Source organism: Rhinoderma darwinii, chromosome 9 (genome assembly GCF_050947455.1).
Source record: "Rhinoderma darwinii isolate aRhiDar2 chromosome 9, aRhiDar2.hap1, whole genome shotgun sequence".
Lineage (NCBI taxonomy): Eukaryota > Metazoa > Chordata > Amphibia > Anura > Rhinodermatidae > Rhinoderma > Rhinoderma darwinii.
The window spans coordinates 102,577,077-102,603,475 of record NC_134695.1 but is presented as its reverse complement, the minus strand read 5'-3'; the positions used below and the strand labels follow the sequence as shown (position 1 = coordinate 102,603,475).

The following is a 26,399-nucleotide window of genomic DNA, read 5'->3' as shown; positions in this document are numbered from 1 at the left end:
TTGGGTGCATTTTAGATGTATTTACCACAAAGGGATTGTCAATAATAGTACAAATTCAGCATATTAGGTGTATGGAGAACTTTTACAGTTGACATATGCATACATGGCAATATGACCATGGATGAGCTGGATGTAAACAAATAGATAGACGTGATCTTCTCGCATGGAATAAGTTACACCAGAAAATAATGGGGGAGATTTCTCACAACTGGTGCAAAGTAAAAGCTGCTAGTCTTATTGCTTGCTGTGGGCAAATGCTCCAATTTTCCTTTGCACTAGTCTTGATAAATCTCCCCTAATATAAACCGTGACAGTAGATCCTCTGCTCAGTAAGATGTAATAATGAATGGAAGGATTGCACTCACTGGATGTAGTACAGTTCACAAGTTTTCATACGGTTTTCACCAATAAAAGGCACTTTTTATTTTTTGGGGAAATAGGACTTATTTGTATTATTTATTTATTTATATATTATGTGAAAATTTGCAGAATATTGTGATTTTCTTTTTTTTTTTTATCAGGTTTCTCATGAATTTGCCATCAATTTTAATCCTACTAGCCCTTTCTGCTCAGGTTAGTCCTTCATTTGTTATCGAGCTGAGCACTGAAAGTATGGGATCAAACTGCCCCCCGTGTAGAGATATAACTTGAATCTCCTTGGCTCCAATACAATTTCTGTATATATGTAACCTGGCCCCTCACCTACTATGTGCCATTTATAATACTAGTGTTTTCTTGTCTGACAGAGGGGCCTTCAGGCCCTGATGTGTCTGCCTCCTCTGCACCCTCTATAGCTATTCCCCTGGACCCATGCCTGTCACATTTAAATTGAATTTTTTTCTATGAAATGAGTGTTTTTAATCACTATTTTAATTGACTTTTATTTCAAAATGTGTTAACTTTTTGGAATCCAGCTTCTATGTATCCTGTATAAATAGAAGCTGTCTCGTTCTCTCTCAGCCAAATCCATCAGTTCAGCTGAACTAACAGCTCGGCTGAGAGCGGGTCCTGTGTATCGATCACATCTAAGTTCATGACTTAGGCCTGATTTACACGAGCGTGTGCGTTTTGCGCACGCAAAAAACGCGGCGTTTTGCATGCGCAAAAGGCACTTAACAGCTGCGTGTGTCATCAGTGTATGATGCGCGGCTGCGTGATTTTCGCGCAGCCGCCATCATTTTGACACTCCATTTGGATGTTTGTAAACAGAAAAGTACGTGGTGCTTTTCTATTTACATTCAGAGTTCGACAGCTGTTGCGCGAACCACGCAGTTCGCACGGAAGTGCTTCCGTGCGGCATGCATGGTTTTCACGCACCCATTGACTTCAATGGGTGCGTGATGCGCGAACAGCGCACAAAGAAAGGACATGTCGTGAGTTTTACGCAACGCACTCGCGCTGCGCAAAATTCACGCACTGTCTGCACTGCCCCATAGCCTAATATAGGTGCGTACGACACGCGTGAAAAGCACGCGAGTCGCACACGCGTATATTACGCTCGTGTAAATGATGCCTTAGATGTGATGGATATTAGCTGGACCCTGTGTGTCAGACCTGATCTCCACAGGATCGGCTCTAAGCCGAGCCGTCAGTTCAGCTGAACTGATGGATTCGGCTGAGAGAGAACGATACAGCTTCTATGTATGCAGGATACATAGAAGCTGTATTGTAAAAAGTAAAAAAACAAAACAAAAAAAAACACAAAAAACCTTGTAATATACTTCTGATCCGGTCCACCGCCCACAGCCTCTGTTGGTTCCCGCTGCTACAGTGTTTAAATTCTAGGACGATGATGTAGCATCCAGAACTACGGAACATGTGTGCAGTGGCCATCCGCTGTCACCGGATGTTACTATAGACTAAACGTATTAGACGTGTACTATGAAAAGGCGGAAAACCTAAGAGGAGGAGTTTATCTTGATATCTACCAGGGTACATGTGGGCTGTCATGTGGCTACTCTTACCACAGTGTAGATATTTACCCTTCTGTACTAATTCAAGTAGGCAGTAAGAAATACACTCGTATTATGCTAGTATAAAACTGACCTACGAATAAAAAGATCTATCAGCAGCAATTACCCTACTTGTTTATGGTTTCCATATGGTAACAAGATATGTTTATTGCCTATATAAGCCCGTATTAATCAATGGTGGAGCTTCCGTTTACTTTTCTTTCAGACTTGCACTAGAGGAATAACAAATCTTTATCTTTCTGTAGGAGTAGAAGGCATTATAGAGGCTTACTCCACTTGTCTCCCTCACATACGGTTCTATGGACCCACCAATTTTTCTCCGATCATTAATCACGTTGCACGATTTGCAGCTCAAGCAACTCAGCAACAATCAGCCGGGGTGAGTAACTAAACCAGAGCGCTAACAATCATCCCCCACAAATCCTTACATTCTGCTATCACGTAGATTGACGTACAGTAGTTTGCATCATTTATACGGTTTCAAACTAAAACTAGTAACTATATTAAAGAAATCAGGAACCCAAATAAACCTGGAAAATATACTGGAAAAAACTTCCAATGGTATCAACATTATCCCAATTAATTTAGAAAAAACACATTCAAACATACACTGTGGTAATGCTTTGGTTTATCTGTGTTAGTGTCCAGCTTGTAAAGGTTCTTTTGCATGGGCCAATGATCGGGCAAACAAGTGTTCATATGAACGCTCATTCCCGATCATTGCCCTGTGTAAACAGGGCAACGATCAGCCGATGAACGAGCAACCGCTTGTTCACCGGCTGATCCGCTCGGTTATGCTGCAATAAATATTATGGTTGTTGGCAGCATATATTCCTGTGTAAACGTGCTGCCGACATGATAGAAATGTATGGGGCCGAGCGATTAGAGTAACGATTGCTTGTCCGCCTACATAAGCAATCATTGCGCCTTGTGAAAGGAGCAAACGAGCGCCGATCAACAAGCTGTCTCGTTGATCGGTGCTCGTTTTCACGGCCCATATCGGACCATGTAATAGGACCTTTAGTGCATCAGCGTGTGTCACTTAGAACTTAGATGTGATCGCTATTAGCTGCATCCTTTGTATCAGAGACACGCAGGGCCGACTTTTCGTCGAGCCGTCAGTCCAGCTGACCTGATGGAATCTGCTTTGACCGAATGATACAGCTTCCATATATACAGGATACATAGAAGCTGTATCTTAAAAAGTAAAACATTGTAATAAAAGTAAATTTTAAATTGGTTTCAAATAACATAAAAGTGTTTTATTTAAAGATAAAGTTTTCTTTAAAAAGGTGTACATAGCCTTTAACTGGTAAAGCTCCAGGTCACTGTTGTGGTGGGGTAATGTGAAGTTATTTCCATTAACATTATGATCACTATAAGCGTGGTAGCGGATTTTTGCAAGTATCATTTCTTTTTCATAGGGGAACAGACTTCCATTTAAAGGGGAGTGGTTGTCCTATAAAAGATTCTTATTTAGGCTCATTCATACTTTGCAGTTGCACCTTGCTGCTTTTTTTTTATTTTTTTTCATTTTGGGTACAAATATCACCATATGTAAAAACTGCATCAAAATGCAGTTTGAACTGGGCCAAAAGGGGTTGTCCACTTTTGGCAACCGCTTACCACATAGCAGGTCCCCCTGGATGATCGTGGAGGATCCCGCTGGCAGAATCCCCCGCAATAAGCAGTTATCACCAAGGGAAGCCACCAGGGCGAGTCATCTTTTCTTACATTAAATAAGCCAAGCATGTACTTTACTCACCACTCTGTCTTGTTTCTTCTTGTTTTCTTTATCAGCAATACTTTATCCTCCTTATTATAACGGACGGCGTTATAAGCGACATGGATGAAACAAGACATGCTATTGTACAAGCATCTAAGCTGCCCATGTCCATTATAATCATCGGGGTAGGAAACGCAGACTTTTCTGCCATGGAATTTCTTGATGGAGATAACAGAATGCTCCGCTCTCATACGGGAGAGGAGGCATCGAGGGACATTGTGCAGTTTGTACCATTCAGGGAGTTTCGTAATGTAAGTCAATCAGAGGCTCGTATTATCTTTATTGTCTGAGAAACTTAGGCTACATTCACACCAACGTAGCCAACCTCGGACGTGAAAAACTGCAGTTTTTCACGTCCGAGTTGCACCTATGCGGGACGCGTTATCATGCATCCCCCATAGACTAGTGTCTATGGAGGGATGGGTGAAAACGCAGGAATATACGACATGTCCTATTTTCCACGGACCTTTCACACGCTCCGTTGAAATAACGGCCGTGTGAAGTTGTTACTACGTGTGTGTGTGTGTTTGTGTGTGTGTGTGTGTGTGTGTGTGTGTGTATGTATATATATATATATATATATATATATATATATATATATATATATATGTATACTATGCCCTGTTTATTACAAAGCAGCATTGCTGTGAGCCCTCTGGGGTAAGAGAACTCCATCATCTCCCATCTCAGGGATGTATGGACCATATAGACTGACCTTGTGGCCACAATGATCACCCTGTAAATAAGGGGCTTGACTTAGGGGGCTCCTGTTTTCCCAATGCGTGGCAGGAACATGCACCAGACACTCCACAGACACTAAAACATTAGCAAAAAAGGCAGTGGGGAACCACCCAAAGTTGGTAAGTGGCAAACAAGCATCAGGTCGTGTTCTGAGCGGGGGGTTGTGATGGTTTCATCCAGCCCTATTTTGAGTTTTACTATTAGCAACCCTCTTTTCTAGCTACACCCCAGGGATCTGATTTTTCCGAAAGGTTGAATATCTGTATATATTTTTGCCCGGACATCTCCTACTATAGTAATATCTTATTCTATCTTCACTCCACAGGCACCTAAAGAAACTCTGGCCAAAGCCGTTCTTGCTGAACTTCCACAACAAGTGGTAGATTACTTCAAGAACCACAATCTCCCACCCATCAAGGCTGAGGATGTATAACTGTCCACACTACCCCCACGTGCCATTGAACCCGGGGACCACCCTTGTATAAAACCAGCAATCCTGAAGAGTATGACAATCTTGATGGCGACACTTCGACACATCCATTTCTCTATTAAAGCCTATTGTTTATTTTTCTACAGCCAGAGACTGGATTGCTGCCATCATTTTCTGGTTATTAAGAAGAAGTCCATGGAATTATATGGCATTTCTAGATGTTGGGTGGCCTCCTGATGGACAACACTTATAATCCTGCAATCAGATGGAGACAGGAGCAGTGAGGATGGAATATTCGGGTGTTACTATGAAAACCAGGGTTCTGTAACCCGTGGCTCTCCAGGTGTTGTGACACTACAATCTCCAGCATGCCCTCACAGCCCCAACAGGTGGAGAGTCATAGGTAACAGACTACTAACAGTCTTCAGCATCTCTGGTGGTGCAGCAATTGAAAGATCAACAGGTCTGAGGTCCATATTCTTCGCAATGAATGGAGTGAACTATTTGTTAGACGAGACTGTGACTAGTGTAACATCAAATACAACAGGTAACATGGTCACAGTTTTGCCATCGTTGCGTTACCAGCATTGCTAAGGTTTAATGGTAGAACCATATGAGATGAGGAACATTGTGAAATGCCACCGTCATGAAAAGCCAATACTAGATACGCAGTCTCATAACCGCCATAGATAATCTGTGTATTGATCAATACAGGTTGTTGTCTAGTGTCAGCCAATTCTTCGACAGATTTCTAGGATTTTTCAAGCTAGCCATACATCTAGGTTAATTGACATCCCCTTCCCCGCAATCAACAAGCTTGAATTGGCTAAGTTGATTGCTATCGGGAGAAGAGGATAAGCCACTTCCAGTCACTTAGCAGAGTTTATCTCCAGAAGGAACAAAGGATCGGAAAATTGCGACATATATTTATCTAATGTGTATGGATTTCTTGAGAGGATTAAAATATAAATAGAACTTTCAGTAAACTTTTGATATATCACAACTTTGGATCAGTGGGGGGTCCGGGTGCTAGGACTTCTACCGTCGCTGATACAAAGGTGCAGAAGCGCTCAAATGAGTGCTATGCACCTTTGGCTGTGATCGGCGCTCCTCATTAGATGCAATTCTGTAGTCAACCGGATTGTGTAGACACACAAGCCAAAGAGTTTTCACTTTAACTAACTGTGTGGTAACAATTTTATTTAAAAAAAACAAACAACTTTATATCACTAATATAAAGAAATATTTATTTAATACATACCACATACAAAACAGACAAATTGTGAGTTTAAAAGGTGTCCATGGACTGCCAGTAATTGACAATATTTATATGGTCTTACTAAGAGGGTAATTAAAGATCGAATTTTCGGGGAAATTCCCTATTTTTCATAATCCCTTCTGAAGAATTTTATGAATTTCATGAATTACTGAATAGCAAATGGAGACATTTCTCTCAATGGTACCATGAACCAAAAATAGCAGTACCATAATCCATGGATTACTAGTTATTTAATGGAGGCATTCCTCCTAGTGGTGCCGTAGAGATAGTGCCAAAGGACAAACATTGGGATATTCTCCTATAATTATGGACAATAAAACGGTCACAGGAATCAATCCATTTTTTACCTGAAAGATGGAGGCATTCCTTCCATTGATATTAATATGAGTGACCAATTACAAGTATTGTCCTATAATTCTAAACTCTTCAGAATAAAGTGTCAATAACTACAGAGTGGAGGCGGAGCTCAGCGTTCACTTCTATCTCTGCCCTATGTAAGTGCCTATAAGTTGTCTGGCTAGTCCACATGGATTAGTGCATTAAAATGTATTCCCTAATTCAGCCTCCATACATATGTCACCACCTATAGTGGCAGACCGTTATGCAAACAGCCATCTCCCCTGAAGACGCCATATGTAAATATCGTCAATTACTGGCAGTCCATGGACACTCTTTAAACTGACAATTTGTATGTGGTAGATACATTACATAAATAATTCTTTATATTAGTGATATTAACAAAGTTGTTTTCTGGTTTAAAGTTGTTACCACACACTTAGACCCCATGCACACGACCGTAACAATAGTCCGTAACTGCGGACCATAATTACGGTCCACAATTACGGACCCATTCACTTCTATTGACCACGGACACCATCCCGCATATTTGCGGGAAGGTGTCCGGGCCATACAAATTTAGAGAAAATTAAGGAACATGTCCGTTCTTTTGCTTTTTACGGACCGTGCTCCCATACTTTTTATCGGAGCACGGGACGAGAATGTGAGTGGCTGTCTCCGACTGCAAGTGCCCGTAATCGCGAGCATTAGGCCTTAGTGGGAGTGAAAACTCTGACTTGTGTGCCTACACAATCCTGTTGACTATAGAATTTATGAAATACGGTATTTAGTCCCCCTGTGTGTTGTAAGAGACCTATTCTGACCAATCAAAATCATTAGGTGGAAGACAAATGTCTATGATCTGTCTGACAGGGAGTGCCAGTCACAGCCGAAGATACAGGGTGCTCAGTTGAGAGCTTATGCCCCTTCTTTTCAGAGATGGTGGGGGTCTCAGCACCCAGATCCCCACCAATCCAAATTTCTGATAGGTCTCTAACATATGTAAAGTTTGCTGAATGTGCAGTCACTCTTTAATGGGCATAGACATGTGACCTTATACCAGCCAACAGATGGTCAACCGATTTGTCGTCTGACTGTACTTTTGTAATTTTGCAACATCACGTCAAACATTTTTTTTTCCAAAATGTTTTAATAAATTGTACAAATAGAAGTTACAATATTGATGAAGCATAAGGAAAAAAACAGTCACCATATCAGTATATAACATAAATGTAGACAGGATTCCTATACATGTTGTTCGTGCAAATGCAAAGTGACACATGCAGGCAAATACCAGTATCCTATATACCTGTATAATTCCAGAAACTGGTCCAGGAGGACTAGATGGTTTTGAATAGTTAATTTTATATTTTTTCCCCACCTAGCTATTTCCATCTGACAGCAGATAGGATCGACTTTTTGTATCCATGGGTTAATAGTCGCGGGTGATTTCCAGTAGAAATGAAGATCCAAGAACGCCGGTAAATGTCTGATCAGGAGTAGTTTAGGTTTTGGTATATTAGATGGAAATAAGCAGGAGGGGAGTGCAAGTTCGGTCATATTGAGAATCACCAACAAACATTCCTGACCGTGCAGTTAAATATTGGCAGATACCACAGGAGAAGAAAAAATGCTTTTCTATAACGTCTCATATGTTGATTGGCCGACTACTTATTCCAACCGGCTGCTGGACGAACAATTCAAATTTGGACAATCACAATTTTGACAGATTAAAGAACATGGCCAATTAATGGCGGGTTACTAAGGCAAAAACTTGCAATAGGTGGTTTCTGCGATTGTTCATATCCATGGTCAGCTTAACACAGTGTGAGGGTATGTGCACACGCACTAATTACGGACGTAATTCGGGCGTTTTTGCCCCGAATTACGTCCGAAAATAGTGCCTCGATAGCGCTGACAAACATCTGCCCATTGAAAGCAATGGGCAGACGTTTGTCTGTTCACACGAGGCGTATATTTACGCGCCGCTGTCAAATGACGGCGCGTAAATAGACGCCCGCGTCAAAGAAGTGACCTGTCACTTCTTTGGCCGTAATTGGAGCCGTTATTGACTCCAATGAATAGCAGCGCCAATTACGTCCGTAATGGACGCGGCGTTCAAGCGCCTGCACATGCCGTTACGGCTGAAATTACGGGGATGTTTTCAAGCGGAAACATCCCTGTAATTTCAGCCGTTACGGACGCCCTCGTGTGAACATACCCTAAAAGGGGAAATAGTCACATGTATTCAGCAAAAGCCCATATCGTAGTTTATAGGAAATCACTGGAGAAGTGGTTTGTGTAATTTGCTTTGTGCCGTGTATAGCATGAGTAAGCCTGCAGGACAGAGGTCTCAAAAAAGGCCTCTGTAGGGTCCCCCTGTCCAGTGGTAACAACTGCACCCAGGGTTTAATAGACTAGGTTGTCCTTACTATTTAGGCCTTTCACACAGATCACGGATCCGTGAAACACGGACCGCACACGGCTGGCTTCCGTGTGCGGTCTGTTGTTTTAAAGGACCAAATGAATAGAGGCCAAGACTGATCCGCGAAAAACGAACAGGAGTAGGATCTGTTCTATTTTTCGCGGAACTGACGCACGGAACTGTCCATGGCCCCATAGAAATAAATGGGTCAGTGTGCTATCCTTAAAAAACGTATAGCACACTGAAGCAATTCACTGAAGTGTGCTTGAGGCCTAAAACTTCAGCCGTTTTTTAAGCATCGAATGTGTTTTGTGGCTGTTTTTCTGTTGACACAATTACAGGGCGTTTTTTTAAGTGGCGTTTTTTCAAATGTCCACGTAAATAAACGCCCCGTCAGAACGAAACGCTGTTTTTTCCAGTTGAAATTAATAGGCAGATGCTTTGTACTCCGCTCTTTCTCTATAGTAGATGTTTGGAGTCATTCGGCTTCCGTTTTTTCAGCCGTTTTTCAGGGCGTTTGTGGCCCGGAAAACGGCAGAAAATAAGCCGTGTGAACATACCCTCACTGTTGTCACTCTCCATTGAATTGAATGGAAGTTATGGAAATATTGGGAGCACTAGTTGGCTCCTGTAACTCCTACATATTTCATTGGTAAGTGACCACTCGTGTGCGGGAAGCTCTACATTAAAAACTGGTAATGAAACCTTCCTATGAACGAGTGGGTCTGAGCTAATGGACCCCACCAGTCTGATTTTTAAGACATCGGAAAACCCCTTGTCATATTTATATATTGGACTATATGTAGTAATGCAGGAATATGTAAATATATAGAAAGAGTAGATGGATTTGTTAAAGTGAACAGACCTGATTGAAAGTTACTAGTAGATGTCAAGAAGCATATGCGAGTAGTAAATGTCAGAAGGGATATATATAAGTCGTCCTTATTAGCGTCCATATTTTTATTACAGATATGGATCTTACGGCTTAAAGGGGTCATTTCATCAAAACAGCTCCTCATGGACGTCATTGAGGGGTTCCCCCACTTAGGACACGTTCAGCGGGACCGTCTGACTAGTGTATGGTGGTGACCCAAAAAATCCAGTGGGATTTCAACTTGCCCGATCCTTTGTTCTCGTGGGTAATAAGCCGCGGATAAAGGGGTCTGACAGTGGCTTATTCCGCTCCCTCTACTGAAAAGCCATGCATACACATGTATGGGGGAGTCGGGAGCAATAGCTTCGGCTGAAGGAGCATTTAGCCGCAGCTATTGTAAGTGTATGGGCAGCTTAAGTGTGGCTCTTGGTCATTCCTCCTGGAAATGTATGAATGCTTTAAAACTGGGTGTTACCATTCACCTTGTCAATGGGCGTGTTTCTACACTGATTGGACGGTGTCAGACTCTAGAGACACACCCCATTGACAAAGGGAATGGTAACGCTGTTGTCAATTTATTCATAGATTTACAGGAAGAATAACAGAGGAATGGCACAATGCAAAGTTCTAAGAAAAGCTACTCCAGAATTGTTGTTTAATGCAAGTATTTACTACAACAGGCATGTCAGGAGAGCGGACAGATCCTCATTAACTCCAAAAAAGCTGACACTTCAATCAGAAGTGTATTGGGAGTCTCTTCATTAGCAATAGCAGGAAATGGCAATTAAAAATAACAAGTGACTAGTGATGTACATAGAAAACAGAGGACCCCATAGTAAAAGTATAACGGGTCCGTATGGGATCCATATATTTAGAGCCAAAGACTTGGAAGAAAGGGTTTCTTGATCTCACAGAATGGGATGCAATCCCAGCTATGATTTATATATGGCTCGTGAATAAAACCGTAATGTGGCCATGTGCACAGAGCCTTAAAATGAGCCACCTGCTGGTGCTGATAAGGGGAAGGGGTATGGAGCTAACACGAGCTGAGCACCCCTCTCCATGGGCCCAATAGCAGGTGCCAGGTTGCAACAACATATGTCACATAGCAGCACTGGATGGTATACCATATGTATCATAGACGATTAGAAACCTCTGTACATTAGAGTTATTGTAAAATAGGGTTTGGTTGTTTTTGGAAGGGGGGGGGGGGCGTACTATCCACTGTCGGATTTCTCCTGCTGTGGAACTACAAATCTCAGAAGATCACTGGGAACATACTGTACAGTCCCGCAAAAGCTAGAGAGTTGTGGTTTGTCTTGTTTCCAGGGCCTGCCTTTTACGTTGACATGGATATTTGCGGATATTATATATATACATACATTTGTACATTTGTGTATATAGACCTGTGTTGGAAATTGCAATCGTCTCCAATAGACCGTAATGAGAGTTGGTCATACAGCGCTGGCTGCTCAGGCAGAAAATGGAACAAGAGCTCCTCCTATTGGAGGAACTTGTAAGTAATGGTTGTACCTATTGTACTCTGCCATCTCAGTTTTGGATTATATGTTATAGTTTATATATTAATGTATTTGTTAATGGTCATTCTACATGTTCCTGTGACTTTTTGTATTAAAATGCATTGCAAACCTGATGCTATAACAGAATAAATGCTTCAGCTATTAAAATGTATTCGTGGTGCTCTGTTATATGTTTGATAATGTGGTGATATTGAAGTCAGAAACGTGTGGGAATGGGCACTGGTATATGGTGCTGTTATATAGGTTTATTTGGGCACTCTATGGCATGTGAGTTTTTTTGTGTTATTAATTTATGGAGATATTTAAGATTGCATGGCAGAATTATGTAGGTCATACATAGTATTATCATGTGGGCAAGGTTTGGCAATATATGGGCATCGGGTGGTGTTATGTGAGCACTGTGAGCAGTATATTTTAAAGAGTAACTGTTTCATCGTCTGTGTGTACATTGAAGAGTAACATTTCTGACAATTTAAATGATGTTTTTCTGCAGTTTTCCCCTTTGCAGGCTCCATTACAAATTGTAAGTTGTCCCTGAACTCTCCTCCCGACAGGGCAGAGACTAGCTGCTATGATGTCTCCCATACACAGAACACAGAGAAGAGGAGATCCTGCTCCCATAGTAAGTGGTAACAAATAAGTGCTCAACTATCTCTCCCTAGTGCTGGATTCACAGCAATACTGCTTATTACCGCTGTATAATGTCCTCCATGCTGCTGCGGCTGCTTCTGAGTGTGTGAGAGTTAGCACTCAGTGTTGCTGTGAATCCACCACTGGGGAGGTAATCGAACACTTACTAGAAGAAGCGCCTCTGTCTCTCTGCAGCAACTCTCTCCTCACCTCTCCATAAACATCTATGGGCAGCAGCTATAGCCTGATCTGGAAACCATCAGTAGACAGTTATCGCGTTATGGGGGTGCCGATATGGTGACAGAGGGATACCCCTTCCTCTGAAACCACTTAGGTGCTGCGGTCGCCATTGACCGCATCATCTATGGGGTTAAACGAGCAGTATCGGAGGTAACTCCGATCTTGGCCGTTAGATCAGAAGCGCGGCTGTTTTTTGACAGTCCAGCACCAGCTCTAGCCGGCATGGAACAACCGTGCCAGGCTTATGACATAAGTACCCTTAATGACTTCCGTGAAAAGGTTTATTGGCAGTCACAAACATATATATTGAACACATACAGTATGTAAACAATGAGCAATTAGTACATAGTAACTAAAAGGCAATGATGCTTGGAAGAAGGAAAAGAGGAAGAGGATGAATGACTAAATACGATCACAGAAATATGATTATGTCATTGAGAAGCCTGAGGACCAAAACCGCATGAAAAATTCTGGTGAAAACTTTGCCATATTATAAATCATATATGCTCCACAAGCTGTGGGAAAGATGAAGAAAATAGGTAAGTTCTCAATATTCTGATTTTATCATTACTTTTTATTATCCCACACTTTAACTGCACCAAGAAAGATACATTTGATATAAAGAACACAATCCAGTGCAACTGATGAAGATGTAACAATGGAGACCTGTAAAACTAGTACTTACATGGGCTTTGTGGTCCTCCTGCAGCAAGAACTGCTTTGGATGCTTTGACAAATAGGTCTTGAGCTAGAGATCCTGTTCTATTACCTAAACTTACACGACATTGTGAAGGGTTTAAAAGCTATACAACCACTTTTAAGTTCTATTCCAGAAAACATGACAATCCCTTAAAAGAATTGTCCCATTAGGACAACCCCTTTCCATCTGCCTTATTGTAGATACCATTGCAACAATATTTGGTCTCATGTTCGGAACTCCCCTAAAATAAACAGCAGAAAAGCCTCTTGAAAGAGCAGCCCCCTTTCTGAAGGACTCTGCTCAACTGTTACGTCTATGGCCGGGGGTCGTCGTTCAGACTTACCTTTTGACGGCCCCGGTCATGGACATCTCTCTTCACGGCATCTGCTCCCTCCAGGGCCAGGTCCTCGTACGGATTCCCGCAGGGCGCGCGCGCACGGCCTTAAAGGGCCAGTACGCGTCCAGTTGTCACCCATCAATTATTAGCCCAAATGGCTGCTGGACTGTAAAAAGGGGCTCTGCCCACTGGTTCCTTGCCTGAGCGTTGTTGTATAGCTAAGTTTGTCTTGCAAATGGTCTCCCAGTGTTTTCCAGTTCCCAGTGTTACCCGTTCCTGCTGCCTGTACCCTGTATCCCGTGCTATCGTATCTACAAGTGAAAGTCAAGTCGTGCCTTCCGCAGCACCCACGGTCCCACCTGCTGATACAGTCAAGTCGTGCCTTCCGCTGCACCCATGGTCCCACCTGCTGATACAGTCAAGTTGTGTCTTCCGCTGCACCCACGGTGTCACCTGCTGTGAAAGTCAAGTCGTGCCTCCGCTACTGTCTACATTGCCTCAGGTACCCGTTCCGAACTATAGACATTGTTTTGTACCTTGTTGGCCAGCTACTACTCCGCTACGCGGTATGGCCCAGTGGGTCCACACCCCGCGCCGTGACATCAACTATGTATTAAATGGTCATCTTATAAAGTAATGGCATAATCGCTAGGATATGCCATCACTGTGATCGGTGGGGATCCGATCTCTGGTACCCTCTCCAAGCCTGAGAATTAGGGGGCCATAGCGCTTATTTAGCAATGCACCCCTTCTAAGTTTTCCCTGCACATCAGTGCTCCCGGCCACCTGGCTGTACAGGGAATTGCAGCCAGCCCCATTTACTTGAATGTCGCAAGAACAGTAGGAATTCAATTGGTTGGATCCCCACGGATAATAAACTAATGCCATATTCTAGCAATATATAGTATTGGCAAACCCTAGCGATCACTTTATAAGATAGGATTGACCCTTTAAGATGCAGGGCTAGGGCAGCACACAATCTTTGCCCCGGAAGAAGGAAAACCGAGCTTCACCTCTGCCTATAGCTCTCCAGAGGAAACTATTCTTAGGACCCACCATACTAATCTCTTCTTATTGCGCACAGTCATAAGTATGGACTAATAGGTTAGAGTAATAAACAAAGATAGCAATAAACTCCAGCAGCATCATGGACATCAAAGGCTCTTATGGTTGAGCCCCTGTATCATGTTAGAACTGGAGCCCATTATCTGATCCTCTGGTGGGCCGGTGTGATCCTGGACACTGTCCGTAGAACATCAATGGTGTGTCTGAGACTGTCTGTAAACTGCACATCTTAGTGTTAGGCTTCGATCACATCTGCATCAGGGCTCCGTTCATGGGTTCCGTCGGACCTTTCCATCAGGGGAACCCATGAACGGAATCCAAACTGAAACCATAGGTTTCCGTTTGCAGCACCTTTGATTTCAATGGTGACGCATCCGGTGTAAATGGTTTCCGTTTATCACCGTTGTGTAAGGGTTCTGTTGTTTTGACAGAATGACTAGCACAGTCGACTACGGTATTGATTCCGTCAAAAGGACGGAAACCTTACACAACAATGAGAAACGGAAACCATTTGCACCGGATCTGTCACCATTAAATTCAATAATGATGCAAATTGAAACCTATGGTTTCCGTTTGGATTCAGTTCATGGGTTCCCCTGATGGAAAGGTCATACGGAACCCATGAAAGGAGTCCAGACGCAGATGTGAACAAAGCCTTGTGCTGCTGGTAGTGCTCAAGACCGCAACACCAGACAATTGCTATCAAATGAGCAAAGTACGCATCAACACTGACAGAAAACTAAAGTCACATTTAACACGAGTGGACTAGCGGGAACCGAACACCGAAAGTATTAGAAGATGGAGACGATGCATAAATGGAGAGGATGGCGGATGAATAGAATCCAAGCAGTTAACAGATGAACAGACAGTGGACAAGAATTAACAGCACTCACTGACCCTATATGAATACTATCCCACAGCAGGTTATGACAACAGCTTGGCAGACCAAACAAAACAGTGGAAATACTGATCCCGGGATAAACATAAAACCACAAAACAAAGATCTAGATCTCTCAAAAGACCAACAGATCCCATACAAAAACTAGATCTCTCTGAGGACCAATAGGTCCCACAGTACAAAGAAACATAAAGACAAGAACATAGCCACAAACAAGAATCCGACCAGCAATAGCACATGCCAGAAACAGTATAACCAGGACCTGAGTAATCCAGGCCTAAAGTATATATAGCCCAAGAAAGGTACTCCGCCTTAATGAAGCAGACAAAGCTAAGTGATGACAAGATTCAGACCAAAAGGCATTGCCTATAGGGCGTACTAAGGGGCATCCTTAGGGTATGTTCACACGGCCTATTCTGTTCTGTTCTGACGGAGCGTTTTACGCTGCGTTTTTTACGCGTAAAAAAAACGGCCGTGAAAAAGAAGTGCAGGACACTTCTTGGGACGTTTTTGGAGCCGTTTTCCATAGACTCTATTGAAAAAAGCTCCAAAAACGGCCGCGAAAATCGTGAGTGGCACAAAAAACGTATGAAAATCAGGAGCTGTTTTCTCTTGAAAACAGCTCCGTATTTTGAGACGTTTTTGACTCTGCGTGCGAACATACCCTTACTGTGTGGTGATCAATAAGTGGCAGTAGCGTAGCTATAGGGGTCGCAGCGGTCGCAATTGTGACCGGGCCCCGAAGCCAGGGGGGCCCGCGGCCCCCGCACCACATCAATAAAAAGTTACTATAGTAACTGGGGCCGCAGGTCCCTGTTACTATAGAAACGACAGTACTTACCTTCCTGCTTCCGGAGCGCAGCGGAGGTCCTGATGTCACAGCGCTGTGCGCAGCGCATGATATCAAAAGGCTATGCGCCTCGCACAGCATCCTGATCCTGGATAGAGTAAGGAGCTCCGCTGCGGCTGAAGAGGAGGGTAAGTTTAATATCCCTGTCTGCTGAAGCTGATTGGCGGGGTCCGGGACCCGCCAATCAGCTGTTTTGAAGGGGCTGCAGCGCTCGTACGAGATTTGCTTCCTCTTCATTCCGGTCACTTCCTCACATTGTGAATCCGCGTCAGCGATTCACAGTGTGAACAAGTAAGGGAAATGAAGGGGAAGCAGCTCTCGTACGAGCGCTGGGGCCCCTTCAAAACAGCTGATTGGCGGGTCCCGGAAGTCGGACCCTGACCTATCAGCTATTGATGGCCTATCCTGAGGATAGGCCATCAATGTTTAGGGACTGGACAACCCCTTTAAGCCCCGATGTAGCAGGCTTAGAGGGTCCATGAGACAGGATCACAGATAGTGTGATTGTCACGATGCGGGGTGTGGACTCACTGGGCCGTACCGCGTAGCAGGATGGCAGCTGGCCAAACAGGTATAGTACAGTCTATAGTGCAGAAAGGGTACCTGTGGCAACCCAGACAGTAGCAAGGCAGGCTCGGCTGGGACCAGGCAGCAGGTAGACGTCAGGCTTGGAGTAACACGACAACAGCTTCAGCACGGCACTTGACCAGGACAGCACGGGATACAGGATAAAGGATACAGGATACGGGATACAGGTTACGGGATACAGGAAACACTTGGGAACTGGAACACACTAGGAGACCAAATGCAAGACAAACTTTGGGTAACGAACAACGCTCAAGCAAAGAACAAGAGGGCAGAGCCTTTTTTATAGTCCAGTAGCATTCTGGGGTTGATGCAGGCTTCCTGCAATTATGCGCGCCCTGGCCCTTTAAGACCATGCACGCGCGCGCCCTCCAGAGACAGTCTCGATACCAGGAAGTGCGTGACGGCGCCTCACAGGAGGACGACGCTGCAGGGAACTCACATGTCCATGGCTGCGGCCGTCGAGGGGTAAGTCAGAACTACGGGCCGTGGCCATAGACGTTACAGTGATGCTGTCTGCTGGACCCTGTATCTGAGCCAATCACATGGTAGGCTTAGATACATGGCCCATGTGTGATCCTGTCTGATGGGCCCTGTATATAAGCCTACCACTTGTTAGGTTTAGATACAGGGCCCCAGCACACAGTAATCTTATACTGTATAAGATTACAGTCTGCTGGGGCCCGTATCTAAACATCTTACCATAACCACATGGTAAGCTTAGATACAGGGCCCATGTGTGATACTGTCTGCTGGACCCTGTATCTAAGCCTACCTTGACAGAGAGTATCACACATGGGCCCTGTATCTAAGCCTACCACATGTGTTACTAATAGTTTTTTTGTGTTTTCTTACAGGTTCGGTCGTTGCACTACATCAGATTCGAGGACTACTTCTATGACGGCTTTTTTATTATCAATAAAATGGTTGACGAGGGTTGTGTGGGGGTTTTTTATTTCAATAAAATATTTTTTCTGTCTCTGTGTTGTTTTTTTAAACTATATTACTACCGCCTTAGTAATGGCCCCCGGCTGATTGACAGCGTCCATTACTAAGGCGGGGCTTAATGTTAGCCGGTGCAGAGGCTAACACTAACCCCCTTTATTACCCCGGTACCCACCGCCACCAGGGGTGCTGGGAAGAGCCGGCTACGATCCAGTACCTGACCATCTGTAGAGATGGTCGGGAACCAGGGCGGCCGCAGGCTGGTATTATCAGGCAGGGAAAGGCCAGAAACAGTGACATTTCCCACCCTGGTAATGCTAGGCTGCTGCTGTGTTGTATCTTGCTGGTTAAGAAAAATGGGGGGAGACCCCACGTCATTTTTATAAAAATAATAATAATTGGAAAGAACGATGTGTGGTGCCCCCCAATTTTCATAACCAGCCAGATACAACACAGCAGCAGGTTAGCATTACCAGGGTGAGGAGGGCCACTGTTTTTGTCCTTCCCGAGCCTAATAATACCAGCCTGCGGCCGCCCCGGTGCCCGCCCATCGCTGCAGATGGTCAGGTACTGGTTCATACCCGGCTCTTCCCAGTATCCCTGGTGGTGGTGGGTACCGGGGTAATAATGGGGGTTAGTGCACCGGCATAACATTAAGCCCCGCCTTAGTAATGGACGCTGTCAATCAGCCAGCGGCCATTACTAAGGTGGTAATAATAAACGTAAAAACGTAAAAGGACATAGAAAAATTATTTTATTGAAATAATAAAACACACACAACCCTCATTAACTATTTTATTGAGAATAAAAAAAAACACGCTGTCATTAAAGTAGTCCTCGAATCCAACGTAGTCCAACGATCTAACCTGTAAAATAACACAAACACACAAAAATAATTAATAACACATAAAAAAGGAAAATAATTCTTATACTTATCTTTCTTGGGTCCAGCGCTGGAACCGTAATGTCAGCGAGCTGAGCCCTATATCTAATTCTATCATGTGTGATACTGTCTGCTGAGCCCTGTATCTAATCCTATCCATCTATAGATGTACAGACACACACACACACCTGCTAGTGCTGCATTGTTGGGTCACTTAGGAGACCCAGCAATGCAGCTGAAAGCTGCGGCCCGTCGGCCATGAGAAGTTTGCAGGGGGGAGGAGCAATAAGAACTTTTGCATCGGGGCCCATGAGCTTTTAGCTACGCCCCTGTTAAGTGGGCATCATTACTGTGTGGGGCACTATGGGGAATCCTTAGGGGGAGTTTACACTGAGTTTATTGACACGGAAACCGAGCCGGAAAACGTGCCAAAAAACGTCCGAACACGCCTACCATTGATTTCAATGGGAGGCGTTGGCGTTTTTTTCCTACGGGAAAAATAAGCGACATGCCCTATCTTCGTGTGTTTACGTCTCTGACCTACCATTGACGTCAATGGGAGGCAGAAAAAGCGTTTATCACGGCACTCAAAGGCCGTTAAAAACGTGGCAAATGGCGTGCAGGCAGGTCAAAATATGCCTCAAAAGTCTGTTTTCTTACTGCAAAAAACGGTGTAAGCACGGCTGTGTGAGAGGCAATAAGGGGACATCACTACCGTGTGTAGGCACTATGGGGGCATTCACACTTTTAAGGGGCATTCCTACTGTTTGGGAGGCACCACTCCTGTGTTGGGGCACTATTACTATGTGTGGCACAATAGGTGCCAATATTACTGTATATGGACACTTTAACACTTCTGTTTACTACTATTATAAAAGTTAAAAAAAAACTCCATACGCCTTCCATTCTAATAACACAGGGTCGCAGCCTTGTTTTAGTGCTGCATCCCCTTCCCAGTTTTCCCCTGCACAGTGACACTAGATTGGGCGTGCTCGGGCAGGGATTGGGCGTGCTCGGACAGGGATTGGGCGGGGTTAGAGGCGTGGATTACCGTAAAAATGTACATTCTTTGAACATTGGGAGGCATAAATTACACCTTCCATTTCTTTAATTGGTTACTATGGGCAACTGCTCCAGTTAGCTATTCACTATATTTGATATATTTTGTATCACCGCTTGAACGTCTGACAGATTGCGTCACCCTGAATGGCGACGCTCGGTGTAGAATGCTAATCACGTGACGTCCCTACACTCGCCGTACCTCCACGCCTGTAGTCTGTTTTGACACGTGGTTAGGGCGCTTTCTGATGACGTCATGCGGGCTGATCATCTAGTGCTGGCGGTTGAGCCCGGCACAGGAGAAGCAGCAGCTGAGGGAAGAGGAGGGGAGTGGACATCTGTACTCCCGTACGAAGCTGCCTGCACAGTGCTATATCCCGCAGCAGTCAGCCCTGAGCGCCTGGTACATAAGCTCCTGTCATAGCTGCCTGTCCTCTCTTCTATAACGTCATTCCAGTGCACCCAGGTAGCATTCACAGACATTATGCTGCAGCCTTGTCAGAGCTCGTATATATAATCTCTGTCATTGTAAATCCGCCTTCTAACCCGGCATAGCCTCCCTGTACCGTTCTTGACATATTGCATTATCCTATTCCGCAGCTTTCATATAACTCCATGGCCGCTCATATCTTCCCTATATCATATAATACATCCCCCTACTTCTCCCAGGTCTGTTCATGTAGTCTATATATATTGCCATCCCTCATAGTAACCCTGTAGTATCCATTCATAACTTCTATCTAGAAATCATACCCTTCCATATTATCCCTCCATCTATTCCTGCTCTGTACCCTATATAAGATCCCTATATCCTTCTCCCAGATCTCATGCAGCTGAAGCACGGCCGGTCCTCGTTACCTAACCCCAATCTAGATCTTATTCCCGTTCCCTGAACTGGTGGATCAGGTCTATGACTCTTTAGGGCTTTTATTGTTTGTTAGACTTTATCCTCCCCCTCCCCTCCCCCATTATCCAAAATGTCAGAGACAAATTCTATGACTGTGGTGTCAGATCCCCAGCATGCCGCTAAACTTCTCCGGGCTCTGGGTTGCTTTCGGGAAGAATCCGACTTCTGCGATGCGGTCCTGGTGGTCGAGGCGCAGGAGATCCCGGTACAGAAGAATATTTTGGCAGCTGCAAGTCCCTATATAAGGTAAATCCTAGTTTCTTTCTGATCTTGGGAGTGTTATGCTGTGATCTGCGGCCTTAAAATGATCTCCCTTGGATACGTCCTGCCCATTAACCCTTAGGCTAGGGCTAGACTTTTTGTAGTGACGTTTTTCTGTTTTAACTATCGAGTGACCGCTGCAGTTCACAGGAGTGCACTGACTTGTGTGCAACTCAATGTAATTACTCGGCGCCAAAGCTCGATAGTTATTATTGGGAAATCTCACTGCAAAAAGTGTCGATGTAGGCCTGGCCTTAGATATGGCGACTTTCTCTACTATGCCCTTCTGGATGGCATTGTGCCAAGTGTAGCCAAGGGATCAGAAGCCATTGAACATACAGAACCCTGTATTTAGATGAGTCTTTTTTTTTTTTTGTTGTCCGTGCAGTATAAAAACGCCAAAAAAAAAAATCACGCAAAAAAATGCAGTCTTTGCCTGTGCGGTTTATACAGATGAAGCACAAACATTCTACACTCTACACATTCTACAAAAACAGCATTGTACAGTTTTGCCGCGATTTTTGATGTGGGTCCAAAAACGTCATCTAAATGCACCCTTAGGGCCTATTCACATCTGCATTGAGGGCTCCGTTAGGGGCCTCCGTCACAGATCAGGCTACGCTATCGTTTTTGGTAAACAGTCAATAGGTTCCGGCGGGCGCCAATGGTGTCTGTCATGCATCGGAACCAGCGCTTTCTGTATTTTCCTTGTTCTGCTTCTCTGACATGGCAAAATGACGGAATCACAGACGCAGATGTGAACAGGCCCTTAGGCTTCTGCTGTGGCTTCAGCCTAAAAATCTAATATGGCTCACTCTCTATTGCCCAAGGCATGTGGTTGTTGGCAGATCCCCTAGTTTTCAGGGGGACCCACTTATATAAACTAGTGTTTGACTTTTTAATGTCAGCCTCCACTTTAGTGGATCTCCAGGATGGCGTTCTTACAGAGCTTGGTGCTAGCGTTTTTACGCCTTGCTGTTAAATAGCCTAAATTGACAACCAGTGTCCCCGTCACCAGCACTGCTGTCATGGCACTACAGATCCCAGCACATCCTGCACCTTCACTCATCACTCTCTCTATCTCCTAGTGCTGGAATCAACATTGAATGTCATCACCCTGGTCAATGAGGACAAAACGGGGATGACTGCAGAAAAATAATCTCAATAGGCCCTGTTCACACAGTGCAGATTTGCTGCACATTTTACATGCATTTTTTTTTTAAAGCCAAAACCAGAATTGGATCCAGAAGCGTAGACCTATAAGGCCTTCCTTTATATATTTCTCATGTTTAGGTTCCGTTCCTGGTTTTGGCTTAATCTGCACTGTGAAGAAGGCATTAGGTCTGCTGTCTATCATAGTTTTCTCCTGCAACTAAATGGTTAATGATGCAGTACTGCATTACTCCCCGTCCTGTGACTCATCTGGTGTTTTGTCTGAGCAATGCTGTCGGCTCATGTAACCTTTGTGGTCGTGAAGTGGTTAAGGGAGTAAAAGTGGCTGACATTGCAAACACCGGTATTGAAAAAGGGGCGGCTGTATCACGGTGCCCGCGGGGTGCGCCCTGGGCCGTATAACACAGTCTCCAATTTCAGGCCTCTGCTACACAAGCTCATGTATAGTTTAGTGCTCACACGTCTGTTCTGACAAGTTGTTACGTTTTCTCTTTAGCGGTTTCGGGGAAAGGTGGAGGACAATTCAATTGGTCATCGTTACATCTCCAAAAAAGGTTTCACGTGCAAATGTCCCGGACTACAGAATTGTAAATCTACCATCTATTTCAGTATCGCGCCCCCTGCTGCAAAACGTGGTAAACTTGCTGTTCTGGACAATGGGAAAGCTGAGTGACAGCTGTAATAACCATGGCGATGCTTGTCACCCAACTTTCCCACAAGCAGACTTAAGGCCCAATGCACACGATCGTGACCTTTTTGTCATTGATATGGCGCCAGGGACACGACCGCGATGTTCAGAGATCCATGTGTGGCCGCAAAAAACTCAGGACAAGTCATTTTACAATCCGTATTTGCGGCACGGACTCGCCCATCGTACGTGACCGTCCCCGTAGTTTTTTTACTGATGACCCAGATGCACTACGGAAGTTTTGTTGCGGATAAATAGACCGCAAATACAGAACAGATCCGTGGTTTTACGGTTATTTGCATCTGGCGTAAGATAAGATACGGCTGAATAGATTGACGATTTGGCAACTAATTAATATTGTGGGGTCCAGGAAACCGAATCTCTACCAGTGCCCCTAAAACAAGAGGAGATGTGAGAGCGGTTGATTTCAATGGTGGAGGGGGGGGGGGGGGTGATCCTACTTACATAAGTGGGGTCCCGCCTCCCAGACTGCACCCATTTTATCTTCATGGCGGTGCTGCTGGAGATCACCTTTAAAAAGTTGTGTAAAAAGCAATGCTTTTCCTTTTTGAATATAAAGTTACAGTAATATACGGCGGCTTCTAGTAATGGGGGAGGGGGCTGCCATTTGTAGCTGCTCCAGTGTGGAGACTGGTAAAGCAGATCTGAGTGAAATCATTGAACGCACCGACTTCTGACTGTTTCCAGATCTCCGTTCACAACAATTACAGCGCAGACACATCAGATCTGGCAGGGCGCGGCTCGTGTGGGCCATGTCTCTATCATCAAGATTAACCCTGGTCTTACCGTGTTACAACTTGTGTTGATGATCCTGTTTCCAACATTCTTAGTAAAACATTGGGGCAGAATTACTAAGGCTGCGTTCACATCACCGTTGAGGGGTCCCGTCGGTTTAACCCCTCAGCGGAAAGCAAACGAAACCTAAGCTTCCATTGATCTCAATGGTGATGGGAACCTAGCTAATGGTTTCCGTTTGTCACCGTTGTTATATGGTGACAAACTATTGTGCTATTGGTTCCGTCAAGAACGACGGAACCCTGTCACAACGGTGACAGACGGAAAACACTAGGTTTCCGTCACCCTTGATATCCATGGTGAGGGAAACGGAAGCTTAGGTTTCCATTTGCCTTTCCGTTGAGGGGTTAACTTGACGTGAACCCCCTCGACAGGAAGGGCAACCGTGATGTGAACGGCCCTAATCCTGTCTAAAATGTAGTTCGCGTAAAAAATGTGCCAAATTTATCACAAGGGTGCACGCTGTGTAATTAATTTGGCGCTTCTTGCTAGAAATTAGGCACTTTTCTCTTCCTTTCACCAGGTTTTGACTGGCTTCGTTCACGGCACTGTTTTGCACGCCAATAATAAAGCTGGTGCAATTTATGAATTGCATTTAGCCACGCACCTTTTCTAGACACTTTACAAAAGTGTCTAGAGTGGCGCAAAAAGTGTCTAAAACACTTTACAAATGTGGCGCACGGCGTGTACGCCAGTTGGTTGGCTCAATTTGAGACAGAATTCCAGCGCATTTTAATTATTAAATCTCCCCCATTGTCTCCTAGAAATACTTTTTGCCATGTATGTAATAAATCTCTTATTTCTCCGCATTAAAGAAAGAAACGTCCCCTTAGTGGCATGGAGCAGCAGCACTCCTGTCACTTGGCAGGCTGGGGGGTCTCCGCTTTTACTTTTGGTACTTGTTCCTGTATGGAGCTACTCTGACCTCTTAGCGTGGAGACATACTGAGCATTTAGAGTGGTGTGCCAGCATGGAGGAACTCCACCCTCGTGATGGCAGTGTCCTAAGGTCAAAGCTCTGTATCCTCTAAGAATGGCAGTGTGGTGGCACCACTTTAAACTCATTCATTAAATTCAAGTATTAGGGTATGGTCACATGGGCTCTTTTCAGGCATTTTTCGGGCCGTAAACGCCTCGAAAAACGGCTAAAAATGCGGGGGCTGAACGCCTCCAAACATCTGCCCATCGATTTCAATGGGAAAAACAACGTTCCGTTCCCACGGGGCGTTTTTTACGAGCCGTTTTTCATTGATTCAATAGAAAAACCGCTCCAAAAACGGCTGCAAAAAAACCGCAAGTTGCTTAAAAAACGGCTATATATCAGAGGCTTTTTTTCCCTTGAAAACAGCTCCGTATTTTCAGCCGTGTTTTGTTAAGCGTGTGAACATAGTCTTACTCATAAGTTAAAGGAACACTCTGGGCACAACAGATAATTATGTTCTGCTGAGTCTGAGGGGACGGTGCGTGACAAAGGAAGTCTCTCTCTCAAGCCCTAAACTAAACCTATCACATTGTATTCGCTTCTTCAAAGGAGTCGACCAGGAATAAAAAAGGGTCTGATGTTTTTCAAAAAACTTCGCTCCAATACCAGACATAACACGTGGACAGACGTGCCGCTGTTTTTGGAACAATCAGCAGACCCTTTTTTTTCTAGTCCAGGACAACACCTTTTTCTATGTATCTTTGAGGCCAGAATCACACGGAGTATTAATGCAGTTTTTTCAGGCAAGCACAAGCGTGGACACGGAAGGAGATGCATCAGTAGTTTCTATACACCTTTCCTTCCTTTTGGATTCACTTCTGGTTTGGACTAAAAAAAGGAGCCAAAAATGCATCAAAACTGCGTGTGTGATCCTGGCCTAGTAGTGTTTCTATTCTTCTGTGCCATTATATGTGGATTGGGTGTTTATCCAAAGATCGTCTTTCCCAGGGCGGTAGAAATAAGCTCTCGGGCAACACCCCAACATCAGATCCACCAATTAAGTCTAATCCAAGGTGGAGCATGTTGAAAGATTTTCATCTACAGGAAAATAGATAATTTCGACGTGCTTCCCCGTGGTTAAAGGGTAACTAAACTTTCAGAAAACTTCTAACATGCCATATTGACATGTCAGAAATTGTGATAGGTGGGGGCCTGAGCATTGAGACCCCCACCGATCGATAAAACGAAGCCGTAAAAGCGTTTGAGTGAGCGCTGTGCCTCTTCATTTCTGATTGGCTTTCCGAGAAAAGCTGATCAGAAACCAAGCGGCTCACCTGAGCACTTCTGCTACTTCGTTTTAGCGGTCGGTGGGCATCTCCGTGCTCGGACCCCACCAATCAACACTTCTGACATGTCACTATGACAGGTCAGAAGTTTTCTGAAAGTTTAGTTACCCTTTAATACTATGTAATGTAGGGCTGAGCAGTATAGCCTAATGTTAAAATCTTCATATTTTTTTTTCCTCAAACTTAATGGGGTTGTCCAGTGTGTAAAAATTGATGGCCTATGCTCAGGATAGGCCATCAATATCTGATCGCTCGGGGTCTGACTCCTGGCAACCCCGCCGATCAGCTGCTTTGAAGGGGCCACAGTGCTAATACGAGCGCTGCTTCCCCTTATTTTCTTTACTGCTAACGCTGTGAGTTGCCGACACACTTGTAGCGGCGGTTTACAGTATTACAGCCTTCTCCCATTGTAGTGAATGGCGGAAGGCTATAATACTGTGAACCGCCGCTGCTGGTGTGTCAGCGATTCACAGTGCGAGCAGATAAGAAATAAGGGGAAGCAGCGCTGGTACAAGCCCTGCGGCCCCTTAAAAGCAGCTGATTGGCGGGGGTGCCGGAAGTTGGGCCCCGACCGATCAGATATTGATGGTCTATCCTGGGTTTAGGCCATTCGTTTTTAGGGACTGGACAACTCCTTTTAAGGACTACTCTCGATTTTTATCATCTCAACTTTTTTTAATTAGTTTTTTAAATAATTTACTTTTAATACA

General features: G+C 44.4%; 2 protein-coding genes and 1 long non-coding RNA gene across 5 annotated transcripts in view; 2 read left to right on the top strand and 1 right to left on the bottom strand.

Annotated features, from left to right (window-relative positions):
• Positions 1 to 11,520, top strand: part of CPNE2 (copine 2) — a 120,221-nt gene extending 108,701 nt beyond the window's left edge. For both annotated transcript variants that reach the window (XM_075838675.1, XM_075838673.1), the window contains exons 13-16: positions 522 to 573; positions 2,219 to 2,352; positions 3,774 to 4,010; positions 4,826 to 11,520. In XM_075838675.1, the coding sequence (XP_075694790.1) occupies positions 522 to 573; positions 2,219 to 2,352; positions 3,774 to 4,010; positions 4,826 to 4,933 (531 nt within the window). In that variant the 3' untranslated portion in view covers positions 4,934 to 11,520. The remainder of the gene's footprint in view (positions 1 to 521; positions 574 to 2,218; positions 2,353 to 3,773; positions 4,011 to 4,825) is intronic.
• Positions 1 to 26,399, bottom strand: part of LOC142661277 (uncharacterized) — a 201,637-nt gene that overhangs the window by 99,185 nt on the left and 76,053 nt on the right. The gene's annotated exons all lie outside the window — the stretch shown is intronic.
• Positions 19,820 to 26,399, top strand: part of GAN (gigaxonin) — a 50,073-nt gene continuing 43,493 nt past the window's right edge. The window contains exons 1-2 of one of the 2 annotated variants that reach the window (XM_075838672.1): positions 19,823 to 20,043; positions 20,589 to 20,730. Coding sequence is in view for 1 of the 2 variants with exons in the window: in XM_075838671.1 (XP_075694786.1) it covers positions 20,555 to 20,730 (176 nt within the window). In the remaining variant the exon portion in view is untranslated. Of the gene's footprint in view, positions 20,731 to 26,399 lie in introns of both variants that reach the window. The other variant, XM_075838671.1, reaches the window with a different exon arrangement.